The sequence below is a fragment of the Spodoptera frugiperda genome, chromosome 25 (assembly GCF_023101765.2).
Source record: "Spodoptera frugiperda isolate SF20-4 chromosome 25, AGI-APGP_CSIRO_Sfru_2.0, whole genome shotgun sequence".
Taxonomy (NCBI): domain Eukaryota; kingdom Metazoa; phylum Arthropoda; class Insecta; order Lepidoptera; family Noctuidae; genus Spodoptera; species Spodoptera frugiperda.
The window spans coordinates 14,568,261-14,586,018 of record NC_064236.1 but is presented as its reverse complement, the minus strand read 5'-3'; the positions used below and the strand labels follow the sequence as shown (position 1 = coordinate 14,586,018).

Sequence of the window (17,758 nt, the reverse complement as noted above, 5' to 3'; positions counted from 1 at the left end):
TTGACGTAATATCACCTCATGAAGTCAAAGCTGCTATTCAAAAAATTAAAAATAGGAAAGCTACCGGACCGGACGAGATTCCAGCCGAACTGTGGAAACGTTTGGGCAATATCGGAGTAGCATGGCTGACAAAGTTGTTCAACGAAATCCAAATATCAACCAAACTGTCAGATATGTGGAGATCCAGCAATCTGGTACCATTCTATAAAAATAAAGGAGATGTCGCGGATTGTGGGAACTATAGAGGAATCAAACTAACTTCTCACACCATCAAGATCTGGGAATGCGTTCTCGTAAAAAGGTTGACAATAATAACAAATATAACATCTAACCAGTGCGGATTCACCAGCGGCGTTAGCACGATAGACGCGATTCACTCCGTGAAAATACTAATGGAAAAGTATAAGTCTCGCAAGCAAGATCTTCATCTGATTTTCATCGATCTCGAAAAGGCCTTTGACAGAGTCCCGAGAGAGCTTATATGGCAAGCATTACGAGCACAACTAGTACAGGAGCACTATATTCAGCTTCTCAAAGACCTGTACCATGACGTAACAACAAGAGTGATAAGCCCAGCCGGGACAAGCGCACCTTTTGAGATCAAGGTAGGCGTTCATCAAGGCTCGTCTCTGAGTCCTCTTCTTTTCAACCTCGTAATGAACTATATCACCGCAGACATACAAAAACCAGCACCTTGGTCAATGTTGTACGCTGACGACGTGGTCTTAATAGCTGAATCGTTGAAAGAAGTACAGGAAGATCTGATAATGTGGCAGGAGTCATTGGAAAGAAGAGGACTGAGAATCAGTAGACAAAAGACAGAGTATATGTTTTGCGACTTCTCTGGCAAAAACCCAGACTCCATCCCATCTCCATTAATTCAAGAGTCATATCATACCTATCAAAAGAGTCGAAGAGTTTAAGTATCTTGGTTCCGTTGTAGCACCTAAAGCCTGCACAGAAAGAGATATACAAAATAGAATCCAAACAGCTTGGCTGAAATGGAGGTATCTATCTGGCGTACTATGCGACCCTAGAATGCCGATTAAAATCAAGGGCAATGTATATAAAAGAGCTGTGCGACTAGCACTACTATATGGATCCGAGTGCTGGCCTATGAGAAAATCAGATGAACAGAGAATTCACGTCACAGAAATGAAGATGTTGCGCTGGTGTGGCGGTGTCACTAGAACTGATAGAATTCGAAACGAATATATTCACGAAAAGCTCAGAGAAAATCGTTTGCGCTGGTACGGACACGTAATGAGAAGAAAAGAGGACCATATGACCAAAAAGGTACTCAATATTAAGGTGAACAGGAGAGGCTGAGGACGACCAGCCATGACCTGGACCCAAACAATAAAAAATTACCTAAAAACATATCATATATAATCTGAGGTAGATACGTTATACTGACATCTGCGCGGCGAAACAAAAACAAGCTAATCAGCTTGACTGAACTCAGTCCGTTCTGCTTCAGGCCGCGAATGTACGTCTAGGAGGAATTTTAGTGTATTAAAATAAACAAAAATACCTGGTTGTGTGTTCAGAAAGTGCAATACCTATACTGGGCCGGCTGTAAAATGCAAGAAGGGTGTGTCTTTTCATTTGTAAGTACCTTATAATCTATTTAAAACGGAAAATCATAAATTTTATTTTACTCAAAAGTCACTGTCACTTTGTTGCTGCTTTGTCACCTACACGAACGAGACAAATAGTGTGTTGCATGTATGAGTGACAGAGAGAACGAGCAGTGTTGTCAGTTCGAACGATGCTAGAGGATATTGGGGTCGTACGACCATATAGGGCAACAATATTGTTTTTCACCACTGGTATTTAATAATTATCCATAGTAGGTAAACACAACATCAACAACATTTGACTTTCAATATTAATTTCTGTTTTGTTTTAGATTTCCTAAAGACGGATTAATAATTGAAAAATGGGAACAAGTAATTAGAACACGACGAGAAGCTGAATGGATGCCAACAACACACTCAACTATTTGTTCTCAACATTTTGTGGAAAGTAACAAGTACGTTACGAAAAAAAAAAGTTAAATAACTATATTTGTAAATCTTATTTAGTTTAATATATCATATAAAAAAAAACAATAATCTCTAAATAAAAATATCGATTGCGATATTTGATCGATAATGGGTCTATTGTATTTAGACATGGTCAATCTCTCCGAGCACGAATGAATAGACAACCCGGAACCGTGCGGTGTGGCGCAGAATTACTAGGAGTGCTGACCCCAAGTAAACTGGGAAAATAGCCAGGAGGAAGAATACACGATCGAGTTCGGACGTGTGTATGCTGCTCCCAACGAATATTTCATTCGCGAATTGCGCAGCCACAGCCGCTGCCCGTGTACGTAACTATGAGTTCTAAACCTCTCAGAACAAACGAATTATTGACATTGTTGAAGCGTGCCATCAATTATGTAGACGAGGTCAGCATCTTGCAAGTCTGCCTTCAAGGAAGAAGAGATGTAGTAAGTGGTGCTAAGTTGCTGCTGTTTCAGACGCTCGGTAAAATCGACCAGTTACCATCTCGCCGAAGTGATAGTATGGCCTCAATGCCGCAACCAGAGCAGTATCCCGCTGGCATGTGTTTATTACATTTTATATGGACTATAGTTGCCTGCAATACCTATTTATCGTCATACGTCTATTTATTGTTTGTGTTATATAACATCTATATGTAAATATTAAATAATCTACTTCATATTATTATTTGTATAAGTGAACACTACAACAGTGCTGAGACACTGGTTCGCCATTTTACGTTGCCTTATATAATTTTTCTGTATAAAGAATTTGCCATATTTTCTTATTGACAAACACAGAAGATTAAAACAGTATAATACATGATGTGCAATAAACATAATAACACAGAAACCCTTCTGGATGCTAATATTTCAAAACCAGATAGATTCAACTAACGCTGACTAAACTGATTATGTCTAGAGATTTCTCAAGAATATTTACAAAAGTGTAGGGGTAGTATACATAAAATAACAAGTTCAAGGGTAATATTCAACATTATGAAAATCGACATTTAATCGGTAGATTAAGTGAGTCACTAAGTAACCAAGGCATCTACAACTGAACTCAACTCACCATCTACAACCGCAGTGATGGCTCCATACTGCTGGGCCTGCATCAGCATCAGTATCTTCTCCATATCTTCGGAGATGCCCTCGCGGAGTCTCCTCACCGCCACCAAGTTATCGTACTCAGCCTGTATCTTGTTCGTGATGGAGTTCATCTCCGCCTTAGTGCTGTTTATATCCTTCACTTGTTGTACTAGCCTGGAATGTTTAATGTGAACTTTATAGCACATAACGTTGGTTGGTTGTTTTACGAAAGCAAAAACATTGGACGTGGTATCAGTTTTTCCTTACCTAACTGATACCTAGTTTTAATGATTTTCCACATTGTTACGCTGAAAGTACTGAAAGGATTTTCATGAAATTCGGTATACTGACAGGGTATGAGTTTTTAGAAACTTTTTATCCCACGGGAACGCGAGCGAAGCTGGCAGAAGCTAGTAGAATATATTTGTCACAACATCTATCCTCCCTGCGCTTGTCGTAAGAAGAATTTATGAAAAATTACCTTCTGCCAGCACCTTCGCCCGCGCTACCGTGGAATAAATCGTGTCCTATACGTTTTTCCAGACCACAATCTACCCCTGCTCCAAATTTCATCCCAATCGTTTTGACGTAAATCAGTAACAAACATACACATTATACATTCTGAATTATTTTTGATTAATCAAATCAATACTTGTTTGAGTTGTCAAAAAATAAAGTCTCTAAATTAATGTTTGTGAGATTGTGTGTATGTACACAATCCTCCTCCCATTATTCAAGAAGTCGTCTAGTTTACCTGATCAATCCTCCGGTGCGTTCAGCTTTATGCGTGTGAGTGGCGAACGCTCCGACGGTGACGATATCGTGGAAGCCGGTCTTGTTCAGCGTGTCGTTGTGAACCCACATGCGTTGCAAGTGCAGGTTGATGGGGGCGAATTCCAGGCTCGGATCTTCTATAATGTAATAAGTTGCTACTTTACATACATTCTCACGCCTTTTATCCCCGAAGAGGTGCACATTACGGCACTTAATGCTACTGTACAATGTACACCCACTTTTCACCATTTGTGTTATAAGTCCCATTTAATAGGGGTATGCCTAATGCCCTGTAGTGGGCACGATACCAGACTGCACGTTACTACTGAGAAATTGTCGACCTGACCAATCTGATAAAAAACTGACATTTGATATTTTATGTAATTTTGTGCTTATTGTGACATTCTATAATATTATGTTCCCTACGTGACATTCTGTATTAGGGAAAAAGGTCACTGACGATGATGGCTTACTTGGGTTTAATTTCCAATACAAATGTTTGTTCTTATAGCTATGTATTTAAAATAACTATCATCGTATTCTTAATTTGTCTCTTTAAAATGTCATAACTACTTACTATATGAATTTGTACGCTTCAACGCAAAACATAGATGGTCTCACTGTATTGCACTGTATGTAATAATTCAAACAACTGTATTTAACCTATGTTTAAATGTATTAATCTAAATGTTTAAATGTATTAATTATAAATATATTTACACTCTTTACATAATTCGGTCGTTATCAGAGCAGTTTACATATTTCTTTCATCTTTTACTAGCAAAAATCAAATGTTCTATTCTGTTATTTCACTTCTCACACGAGTAATACATCCTCCATAGAATTTTGTTTTCACTACCTTTATAAATCTTCCTCGGCATTAATGGGAGATAGTGTAATGTTTGAAGATTAAAATAGTAAAGAAATTTCGTACCCCTTGACCAGTTAATTCAATTTGAAAACATAAAGAAGTTAAATAAACGTTGACTCTACTTTGCTTTCCGTGCCTAGTACACAAATACGAGCGCGTTTTGAACGAACTCGGTGCATTACGGCAACCATTCCTACACTGTTGTCATTTGTATCAAACGATGCCGCTGTGACTGTGCCCCGCACAATACTACCTTCCAACATCGCACCGCTCGCCATCTACAGGGAATTCAAGCTCACACAAGGAGCCCAAACTGTCCCGTACAGTTCGGTTTCAGAGGAATTTCCTCTCACGGTTCCTCCGATTGTGAAATACGGTTTCAGAGGAATTTCCTCCCACGGTCCCTCCGATTGTGAAATAAACTCCCTGCCGAGGTTTTCTCAGTAGGCAACAATGTGGGGTACTTCAAGAAGGAAGTAAATGGGTTTCTTAAGTGTCAACAAAGTGCATGTATTGCCCCAAGTGTTGCAAGCGTACATAGGCAACGGTAACCACCGCCGTGGTATTTAAAAAATACCTCCCGTTAAAACCGAGGCAGATAGATTTAGATCACCTTATATAAAAGTAAACCATTTCTTACCCTTCCTGCTGCTGGCTTTGAAGTGCTGGTTCTCCATATTAAGCATAGACCGTCGCGAGTGACAGTAGTGCTTCAGTACTGATACGTGTGTGCTGACCAGGTCCAGTTGCCGCGTCTGCCATTGACCGCAGATCTCTCCTACTGAGAGAAGTTCGTCTAACAACTCTTTTTCCCTCTGAATGTATATATCTCTGAAATATGGTGCGAGGTTGGTTTAGGAAATTGGTATTGGGAGATTTTTCCTTTCTATGAGTCATATTTTTTTTTTAGTTTGTACACGAAATCAAATTTCAACAGGTTATTAGCTAGTATTTCTGAAATCTACATTAAAAGATCAGAATTACTACGTTTTATGTTTCAATAGATTCTATAATGTTTACTCGAAATAAATTAATTTATTTAAAAATATGATTTGTTTTTTAAATAAAACATTGATTTTATGCAATGTCACGCCTTTATCCCCGAAGGCCCGATGGGGTAGGCAGAGGTACATGTACACCCACTTTTTACCATTTGTTTTCCATATAACAGGGGGTGTGCCAATAGGCAAAATTTCTTAGTGGAAATATCCACTAAGAAATTTTCGAAAAACCGAAAAAAGCCCAATAATATTTTGTCCGGCAGTCACAATTACGACCACTCGACTAACGAGGATGTCAAAACATTGATTTTCTTAGCATACATTGCCTGCAGTCAGCTACATTATGACATGACTTTTATGAACTTAACTGTTCATCATAAGTAAACCGAAAAAAAAAACATTCTTTATACTCACAGCAATTGTATCGGCATTGTAAAACACAATTTTGGTTCAGCCATGATTTCGTGTACCGTGATATCGCCGCCAAGGCCCGAGTGGAACCTGTACGTGACTTGGTGACTATTGACAAAGTTCTGCTTGAGAAGACTGCCGTACGAAGGGAACTTTAGCTTTAACCCGAGTCTAGGTGGAAGCGACTGTGAACGTCGGTGGCAGAGTACTTTGTGAGGTATGTCTACACAGTTTCTATCGTTCGTGTGGCTTGGACTAGTGCCAATGTAGGAAGGTTCTAGACTCCATCCGTTAATAGTAACGAAGCCGACTGTCTTTTGGTCACGTGTGATGAGCGCCACTCGTAGTCTTTGCGCCTCCTGCAAAATGGGGAAGTAAATACTTTTAGGGAAAAAAGCATTTTCTTAAAGTGGATGCTTACACGCACACACAATATTATATAATAAGTAGGTATTTGTATATTATATTGTAGTTATGTAGTATTTTATACAGTTTATGTAGTATTTCATATATAGGGTGTCCCAAAATTAACGCAAGATTTGAATTAAATAGAAAACGCCGTTTTTAGTCTTTTGATAGTTATATTTTTATTGACTCGTAAAGTACATAGGATAGGGTTATATATGGAATAACACATCGGACAAATGGCCTCACACGGCTTTGTTGAAATTTCCATGACCATTCTGCATAAATGTGGCTGAATTTCGTTGATGCAGCGTTGAATCTCCTCCTTTAATGAAAGGGTGGGAGGGCTTGTTGACATACTTGTGATTCAAATAACCCCATAAAAGAAGTCTAATGGGTTAAATCACACGATCTAAGACCAAGTTTTGATCCCGAAACAGAGAAAACACGACCTGAAAATGTCTTTAAAATATTTTTTAATAATGAAGACACGTTGTTCTATCGTGTAACGCTCCATTTTTAATAACCCTATACTGTTAGCTGTCACATTGCTTTTTTTTCAGGGTTGCCAACCCTTCATTGCACAAATGGGGGCAAATTCAAATCTTGCGTTAATTTTGGGACACCCGTTAGTTATACACGTATAAATTTATTATAACTTTCGTGAGACATACTAAATTAATTATTATGTTATCATATGAGTCGCAGTGCAACAATCGCAGCATCATATGTTGCGGACTGCTATTCATTAATATCAGCCTCTTGCATGGCTTGAAACTAATCGAGTTCCTCATCAAACAATTAGATGAGTAAGCCGATAACATAATAATTAATGTAGTAAGTCTTACGAAAGTTATAAAAAAATGACCTACATACCTGTATAGTGCTAAGCAGCATAGAAGTGTACCCCATAGGCACGATAGTCTCAGAGACCCGCTCCTTGACATCGTACACCACTATGCGCACCAACGCAGATCCCGTCAGGCCGTCACTGGCTCGAAACAGTATCGTCTTCGAGAAGCACGGGTTACTGCATGTCTGGAAGGTACAAAATGTATTTTGTAGAACGAGTAAACTAAATATTAACCCGTGGTATGCCGGGAGACAAAATGTGTTTTCTCTTGTGTATGTTCATATAAGGTATGAGACACAATAGAAAACACATTATGCCCTTGCATACAAGAGGTTAAATGAGAATTTGATAGATTCCTAGGTTAAAAATAAATTATTTTAACATTTCTATACAATAAAATATCCAAAAATAATCGTACTTTCATTCATTCATTTGACAATTATAATTAATTGATTAACTATTCTAGCTATTTTTTTTTTAAATTGACAAAATTCATAGAAAGATATCGTTTTTTGACATTTCGACAAAAGTATTGACTAGTCGAAACTAGGTAGTCGAAAACTACCGTATTATTAAAGTCAAAACATTAACACATACATCTATGTTCTGTAAAGTTATATGCAAAAATATGTGTCACGAATTTTATTATTACTCTTTTAATTAACAGCATGTAATATAATCTTAATTAAAAGTACTTATTTTAATGAATTTGCCTTCATGGAAATCACGTTCTTGGAAATACGTTCTCGTATGTAAAATTACAACTTACATAAATAGCGTACACAACAAATTTTTATTTTAATGTCCGTCTTACTAGACGGCCAATATTTTAAAATATTAGACACGTATTTTATATTTTCTTACGGAAAAACACTTTCGAAGGTATATCGATTTGAAATATTGCGTAACGTCACTTCTAGGTACATTTTATACGTAGATATGACGTATTTGCTCACAGTCCTAAACTTTGATTAGTTTTTCTAAATATTGTTATCTGATACATATAACAAAATAAAAAAATATGTGTCTAAATACTAGACACATATTTTTTTCCTTCAATACTTAACTGATGGACTAATTAGATTTTGAATTTTCGTACCCCGTCATCATCCCTATCTTATAACTTATGCCATTAATAAATGTTTAGATAGACGTACCTCAACAATCTCAGTAGCTCCATATTTAATGCAGAGTCCTTTATCGTTCTTCACGTAGATAACGACGAGAGGCGAGGGCGGTCGGCCGTGCGTGTCACATAGGAGATTGTCGCAAGAGAGTGCCAACTCACACAGCGGCACTTCGTTCATATCTGTTGAAGAACAATATACTATACAGTAGAAGCTCCTTATTCACTTCCTTCATACGCGTTTTCACTATTCGCGGATTGAATAATGCGATCCAATTCCTATATTCGCGGTCTAAGATTTCTTTATTCGCGGATCGAATCGAAATATCGGTGCTTACCTAAACAATACTTCGCTATCCTTTGTAAACGCGTCAGTAGAAGGATAAAAAATAAAATAGACCTTATTACAACTACGTCTAGATTGTGACTTCTGCCTAAACCTAGTGTGACCTAAACTGATAATAATATTGTCATCAGGCAATCTGTATGATCAGAAAGTTCAATTAAACATTTTTTTTATCTACTATTTGCTTCTTGATTTCGTCAACTAGGAACGTATCCCCTATAACCCCATACAAATTACCATTCCAAATTCACGGTTTCTGTATTCGCGGCATATTTACGGAACGCATACCCCGCAAATAAAGAGCTTCTACTGTATTAATATCGTAAAAAATTGTACTTAAAATAAAGGGGAACATATTTGTCGGTTTCATGGTACATTTGGCGATGTCTCATCAACGCAAAGGCTTCACCGCTCGCTTATTTCACACAATTTCTTTAAAATTGTACTCTTTTAGCTTTAGAATAAAAAACGGGCGAACATAGCAATGTAATTGTCAGTTTTGTGTTACTTTTGGCTATGGCGCGTCAACGCAAAGGCTTCGTCAATCGCTTATTTCACGAAAATTCCTTAAAATTATACTATTTTAAGTACACTACTTATACACGACTCCACTGAGTCGTGTATGTTATGTTTACTTTATTCATTTCATTTATTTCTATCTAATGCATAATTATTATAAAACAAAATATTAGTCTTCTGCTACATCCTTGTGCTAAAAAACCTACTACGTTTGTTTTTTTTTAGATAAAAGTAAAAATGGTATCGAAATGTTTGTTGAATCACGTATTACTGTAATATAGACCTAGCATTACATGAACCAAATTGAAAAAATGCCATCAACATTTTCTAAATACTACTGACAAAAGGTTTTCATGACACTGTCTATTCGAACATCCGTGTTTTTGTTAATTCAATGTACAATTTCATTACAGGCAATTATTTCTCTATATATATCTAGGTACACAAATAGTATACGGTATATGGTTTGCACGATACGATCATACTCTGATGTAATGAACATGTGCAATTACCGAGGCGTCGTATAATATATTTTAATGAAACAGCTTGGCAGTGTCATTTTTCTCCTAATAGACCGGCTCAAGTAATATTGCAGCAATTCTAATAATTAATTACCACTTGTGTAAGACGCAAAACTTGTTTAATTAAAGAGCTATATAAATAGTATTCCCTTCACGTTTCACGCTATCAACAACTACTAAAATCCAATAAACATGTGGAAATAACGTAAGTATAAGTTTCGCCTTACGAACATTGGCGATTTTGTCACTTTATCGATTCGATCGGCAATTGGTTCCCCCTTATATTGAGGTACACAGAAATCTTAGCATAATCGGGATACTTGAATACTTCTTCATATTAGCCAAATAAAACGTCAGCTGCAGAACATAGGCTTGCCCCAGTGTCTTCCAGAAGCAACCTGTAGCCTTAATACGAGTTTGCTTTACGTTTAAAGTAATCGAATCGAGAGCGCGTTCGGCGCTCTGATTGGTCGGCTCTAATAAACCAACCAATCAAAGCAACTACTAAGGGTACAGCTTCTAGCAGCAGCGATTTCGTTTAACCTTCAGTGCACACAGTTACTGCCGCATTCAGAGACATTTAATGATTACTTAAACTATTCTTCAGTAACGATTTTGCATCGAAAACAATACTAAGGACTAGGTTTAGTATGTGTAGTGTGAGTACGGTAGATGGTATGTAAAATTTTACTTTTATTAAAATAAAGACCTATCTTCACGTATTTTTATACGTGCTTACCAGTCACAATTCCTTTCTGCAGTCTATAAGTAGCTATATCTAAATTGGGCCTGATTTTATTCAGTCTTTCCCTCAGCGCGTTGGCTTGTGCTTGAACATTATCGTAGGGCGCCAACTCGATCGCCTTCAGCCACAATGTGCGCTCTGATTCGTGGAATGTGGCCATTTTGTAGCAGACGCCGTTGTCCCAAGCTGTAATGACATGGAAACGTCTTTAGGTCAGGTATAAAGTGCTAGGAAAGGAGCACTCTTCTACAGTGTAATGATGACAGAGAGTTGTGAAAAATGTAACATACATTTGGAGTTCTCCCGCGGGTATCGTATATAGAGTTTTTTAATATTGAATTAGCAGTCTTAAACAAGTGATGTACACTTGCGACGAACGTGATAGAAGTTAAAGAAATAAGTCAGTATCTTAGTGAGAGGAATACTAGTGTCTGTCTACTCAAAGGCCTGAATTTATGTTTATATGTATGCAGAGTCTTGTCCATCAGTTAACTCCTTATTTACGTCTAGAACTCTTCATGCATTTTACATGTTGTATTTGTAAATGTATATATGCTAAAGATATATTTTTTGGGACTATTTATGTAAATTATAGAACAACTGTTTGCGTCAATATAAAATGCGAATGTTTAAATTAGATTATTCGGGAAACAACGTTTCCGCTTGTTATGTTGACTGAATAGAATGAATGCCAGATTTGTACGTAAAAAGACTGCGATAAATGACATGATTATACTAAACCCACGAGCCAAAACACATCAATTACCTCTTACGTAGGTTTTATAGGTAGAATGCAAAATTTTGTGGTAATCACCACTTTCGTGTTTTGTACCCAAACGTAACATTATCTGCTTGATGTCCAACTACAGTTGTAGGTAGATTTTGCAGAAATTCTCACTCGCATTACAATTAAAGCAGAATGAGAATGGTTACCAATATTATATCTCATCTAAGATTTACAAAATACTTACTGATCTGAAAGGGCCAATGTCCATTTTCGTCTTGAGGCTGTACTTTGATCTGATGATGTCCTAGTACAATGACTCCCATGGGCTCGTACCATGGTTCTGGTCCTTTCAAATAGAACAGCAGGTTACCTCGGAGACGGAACCACCGGACTGAGCAACCTGAAACCCAATAGACCAACGACTTAGTATCTACTGTTTTATAGTAACTATTTATATTTTAGATCTATTTATATTAGTATCTTTCTTTTCTTTGTATTTGATAACTTAACCCTGAGAGAGGTTCAACCACTATCTATACACACTTACAAGTCTGATCTATCAAGTTCTATTAACGATAAGTTACAAATTGAAACCATAAAAGTATGATTATATTGGCTATGAGTCACCATACTGAGGGCAAGTGCACAACAATAGGTACTTCTTTAGATAACCTTATGAAGTTAAGGCCACACTGAGCTAGCAAACGTGCGGGCCATGGATGGAAACTACATAATAATAACAAACTGGTAATCAAATCCGGCTTCGCGTGTTTAGTTTCGGCTAATATAACTACTTCGACTTTGCAAGTTTTGACAAAGTTTTCTTGTGTGCAAACCAAGTCGGAACAGTAATGAATACGTTAAAAAGGCATCTGTTGTTTGGCGACTTAACTAAGTACCCTTTTACCGGGCTGATTGATACAACATTATGTTTTTTGTCTATGTTTAATTACTATTTAGGTGTATTTTTTTTTTTAGTTGTGTCTTAACGTTAACTATTCTATTGGCTGTATAACGTATTGGCGTAAGCTGTAATGTTATCTATATATATATGTAAACATGTTTTCACTGAAAACTGGATATAACTGTCGCGCTTTTACTATCCATGAATCATGGATAGTAAAAGCGCGACAATGTCCTATCCACTGTCTACTAACTTATGTTACTTTTATGTGCCCTAACATCCACCACTGATGAGGCCCAATAGGACGTTCAAAATAAATGATTTTGACTTTGACTTGACTTGACTAGGACTCATGCCCGATCCGGAGCTGTGGACAATGTTATAGGTTCTCGGGGCTCCCTCTCGCCTCGCCCAAGGCGGGAGAAGTCATAACTCCGATTTACTCGCTAGCGAGTTACCGGTGAGACTTATAACTACTTAACTTAATAGAAAAGTAATGTATTGTACACAATGACGTCAAACATTGAAGCGTAACGTTGAATCCTGATGGGAAACATGCAATTGTCCACGCCCATTTCTGAACAGGTTACTTACGAGTAGACACTTATACCAAAAAACGTCCTTATTGGCGTCTGTCTTTAAGTAGTCGTTATGTGTGGAACGCGATCAGCTCTAGAAGTATCGAACGGATATTTTTACGATTCTCGCCAATAGATCAGTAAGTAAGGTACCTACCTACCTAATGTGATTGCAAAACAAGTTTAGGTGCAGTAGTAATTTATTATGCTTTTGATCACGCAGACGAAGTCCCAGACTGCTAGTATAGACGGTAATCATATTTTGATAATAGTTAATTTGTTTTGGTCTGTTTGCAAGCCGAGTAGGTAGAGGTAAGTACGGTAGGCACCTATGTATGTATGTACGTAACACAGCGCGCAGCGTGCAAACAGGATATAATAATACCGAATATCATAATTTATAATACGTAGTGACTAATTAGCTTTTTCCTGCTGGATATTATAACCGATTAAATATGGGAATACTTATCATCCTCATAATATGGACGTAAAAGTTGAAAGCTATACAGGTGTGATATGTAGCCGTGTATTTCTCGTTAGTCGAGTGGTCACAAGCGTGACTGTCAAACAAGATGTCTCGGGTTGGAAAATCTTTCTAGCTAAATGTGGGTGTTACGCAGACAAAAGGAACGAAGGAAGGAAGATTTTTACCATCTCCGTTGTCTTCATTGAATAGGTCTATCTGTGCAAGTTTACCAAGACTCAGGTATAAAATATGCACCATGATATTCTTAGCACGACCTAGATAGGAACAAAAGAGCTGAGGTCGCTCCATAGTACCTGCTCCACTAAGATATTAATTCAGGCCGGGCTTTCAACGAGCCATCGGAGATTTATCTCTATCGACGCTTCACTCAGGCTGGTCTCAAAAAAATCTTGGAAAGATTCTCATCATTCTAGTCATTCTCGAACAAACATAGTTTAACTGTGTAAAGGCTACTGGTACTTGTAAAGGTATCTGTACCTAATCACCTAGACTCCGTGTTGCAATACCAAGACTTTATGCCTTCAACTAGTTTTTGGCTATTTTTGAAATCTATTGGTAAAAAAGCAACACATGAATATCTATTTCTATCCCAGACTAACTAGAGATTAGTAGGTATACAACTATGCAATGCTTTATATTTATAAGTCGCAAGCAAAAAGAAATCGGGTAGGTAGCAAGTAACAACGCAATAACGCGTGTTTTAGATATTTCGTTGCTATTTATAGGATTGGCGCCCCGAGCGACTTCATTTTCCACCCCCAAAGATATGTGATATTACTTTCCCGTCATTTATATCAACTAGCGCTCAAGGCGCATCTACCTCCTACGCGACCACCCCTAAAAACATATTAACCTTTTGACCGCCAGTCATGTATAGACGACAAGCCGAAAAGTGCCCAGCCCCAGCCTGCCAGTCTCGAGCCTCGACAATTTTTTAAATGTAAATAAAGCTTTTTTTTATTTTTTGTACTTATTACGTTCCTTATTGACTCATTTTATTAATAGTGATCTACTTTCTTTATATTTCACACGATGACAAAAACTTATAAGTACAAAGTCTAAAAAACTAAGCACCAATTTTCTCTTAACGCCGGCATGACGTAGCGGGCAAAAGGTTAAGCTACGAAATAAGTATTACATTCGCAAGTTTCGAATAGACGTTTATTTTCCTCCAACGCAGGTGATATAAGACGGATAAGAAACCAAACACGTATTTATTTTAAACAACTTATGACATCAATAATGTTAAGTATCTATTCACGTTTCTATTCTAAACAAGCCTCTTTATTATGTATGTATGTACATAAAATTTTATATAAATATGCAACTAAAGCTACATACATACTTACATAGATAGGTTTACAAATAGAATTTATTACGTTATTTTAATATAATATGTATAAAGTTAATTCATTGAGCTTAGATCTTATTCAAGTTTTATAAAACAGATAAAAACATTATGATCTCAACTCAATCTGGTTTTACAAGTAGCAGGAAAAACAAAATTTGTGATATATTATTGGAATCTTTGTTTTTATTTTGTTTTTTTTAATAAGACAACCACTTAACAAATTGTGATTGGCTTTTGCAAAATCTAATTATTTCTAGAAGAAAACATTTTAAATATTATAATTTCGTGTAAGTAGATGATATCTTTGTGTATGAGTACCAACAATCAGGAACTGTAGATAACTATAAGATATTATTACTTAAGTGTTTGTATGATGTTATCACATTAGTAAGTGTAAGCATGTATATTAAAGATAATAATAATAAAATAATGTAACACAACTTATTCTGCTGTAGAATTTTTGGGAGACAATGAAAAAATACTATAATATGGTTTAGGTGTCATAAACTACATAATCCGTCATGATTTAAAATATTATGCATAACATCCGTTATGAGGATGTCATGATGATAAACCATTCTTGCAGTTACAATTTCAATAATGTCTCATACTGTGATCACGCATTGCATCGCAGATAGTTGTAGTGACCCATAGTTATAATTAGTCGCACACTTCTCATGTAAGAGGGTGTGGTTTTAAAAACTGCCAACACCAAATACCAATGTGACCATTGTCCGAGTTACCTACATGATGACTTTATATGATTTATAATATTATTTAGACAGACTGACAAACCGTGGAAGGAAAACATAGCTAGTTAAGAAACCTAGACTTATATTTTCTAACTATAAGTTTGAAATATCCAACCCGCATTTAGCAAGAGTGGTGAATAATGCTCAAACCTTCTTCATGTGAGAAGCGCCTTTGGTCAGCAGTAGCCACTTATAGGATGATGATGATTGGGATCGCTACTGAAATAACTAGTGTATGTTAGATACTGTTTGATAAAAAATTACTAAACAAAACTGAGCTTAATTTAGAACAGAGATAGATAATAGTCTGGAATAACATACAAGCCACTTTCTACTGCAGTAATCCAAGTGAAGTTGCCATCAGTAATTAGTATAATCATATTAACTAATCAAAATATCTACACTAGCCTAAAGTTACACCACAAAAAGGTACAATGTTATCAGTATGGCCCAGTTTGTATAGAGTAAAATAAACAATACACTTTACATGTCTGTGTTAAAAACATGTTGTTTATGCAATAGAAATAAAACAGATGTTCACATCATGGGTTGTTTCTTACAGACAAGTATCTAGTTAGACAAACATGGCCTTGTTTATGCAACACATGGTCGTTATGATAGTAAATATTAATAATTATAATGGGTTAGTTGGTAAGTATTAAATGAAACATTAACTTCCAATCTTTAAAGCTATAAAATTGTATAAATACATCATATACATCTATAAGTGGCCACTGGTGATCAAAGGCCTCTTCTCACAGGGAAAAGGTTTGAGCTTTAATCAACATGCTTGCCTGATATAGGTTGGCAATTTCAAACTTATAATCAGATATACTAAACCCAGGTTTTATAACAATGTTTTCCATCACTATTAGTGGTGTCTAATCTTAGAAAGTACAATAAAGTTGCAAAAATTAATTGCTTAAATATACAAACTGTACAAGAATGTAAACCTTAGGAAAATACATGGAATAAAAAATTTGCATCTATGTATGCACCAGTCAGTAAGACTAAGAAAATCCTAATATGACATTGTGAAAGAGGCCATTAATAATTATGTAGCAGAAGAAAACTGAATGGAAATCATATTTCATTGGAAAGATGACTATCTAAATTGCCTAACTGATAAGACCCATTGAAGGAAAACACAAAGAACAGAATGAAAGGTGTTCTTATACATACAATGATCATTATGAAAGCTAATGAAAGGGCTGTTTATAATTATAATTATATTCAACGATATGTAACCTAGACTGTGTTAATTAATATCAACGTATAGCGCGGAAAATCACCCATTCAGTGTAATTCATACAATAACATTACACATTGTCACATAGTACAAAAACATCAAATATCATCAATGTCAGAGATAAGGACAACAAGATTACTTTTACTGAATATTTTATATTATAAAGAACTTTCCTACGTTTACCTATGGTATATTTTCTAATTAATCTTTACTCATAATAAATAATTAACTAGTTATAACGAATAATTACGAACTCACCCTCTGATCTTCTGAAAAACCCATCCTGTCTCTCCTTAAGTACCAATACGCCTTCCCGATCGAAATTCTGAGATGTCTGAGATGCCAATGCAGCCAATTCTTGTTTATTATATCTCATATTTATGTTATTAGTACAAAAATATCATTTCAAAATTGAAAACCACTAAACACTGCAAGGTGGCTATGAGAATACTGAGAGATTTAAATTTATTATAACCAAAGAAAGCGCCTTAGCGGCTCACTGATACTATCAATACTTTGCACAGACAATTTTACAACATTTTGTCACCATATTATTCATAATTTAAATAAAAATCGAGTTACTGAATTGACTAAAATTTTGTCCCTGATTTGACTTTTAGGTAGTCCAAGATACAGACAGTACAGATAACAGAAAACTGGACATAAAGGTTTTATGACATTGACATTTGACATTTAATTACGTTTTGTTTCTCGACTTGGCAGCTACTATTACTACACGGCACTAAAATTATTATTTTAGTGTATCAGTTTAGCTTTGATTTTAAAAGTGAAGTTAGACTATCCTACTTCTATTTTACGGTTGGTTAGTGATTTATATAAGAATTATAAATTCATAAATTACTAACTTACGTTGTAGTATATTATTATTCAGTTTATGTATCCGATATGTACCTATTCAGGTGATAAAAAAATATGTTGTTTTGAAAATCTATCCCTTTTTGTGGATTTGCTGATATAGATAGCTCTAAACTTAAT

General features: G+C 36.0%; 1 protein-coding gene across 3 annotated transcripts in view; it reads right to left on the bottom strand.

The window, feature by feature from the left end:
* LOC118261946 (inositol polyphosphate-4-phosphatase type I A) overlaps window positions 1–17,399 on the bottom strand; it is a 40,746-nt gene extending 23,347 nt beyond the window's left edge. For all 3 annotated transcript variants that reach the window (XM_050703948.1, XM_035573007.2, XM_035573016.2), the window contains exons 1-9: window positions 17,021–17,399; window positions 11,686–11,841; window positions 10,709–10,900; window positions 8,615–8,766; window positions 7,481–7,642; window positions 6,203–6,558; window positions 5,428–5,618; window positions 3,897–4,053; window positions 3,126–3,316 (exon numbers count right to left, since the gene is read on the bottom strand). In XM_050703948.1, coding sequence (XP_050559905.1) covers window positions 3,126–3,316; window positions 3,897–4,053; window positions 5,428–5,618; window positions 6,203–6,558; window positions 7,481–7,642; window positions 8,615–8,766; window positions 10,709–10,900; window positions 11,686–11,841; window positions 17,021–17,138 — 1,675 coding nt within the window. In that variant the 5' untranslated portion in view covers window positions 17,139–17,399. The remainder of the gene's footprint in view (window positions 1–3,125; window positions 3,317–3,896; window positions 4,054–5,427; window positions 5,619–6,202; window positions 6,559–7,480; window positions 7,643–8,614; window positions 8,767–10,708; window positions 10,901–11,685; window positions 11,842–17,020) is intronic.
* Between the last annotated feature and the right edge of the window lie 359 nt (window positions 17,400–17,758).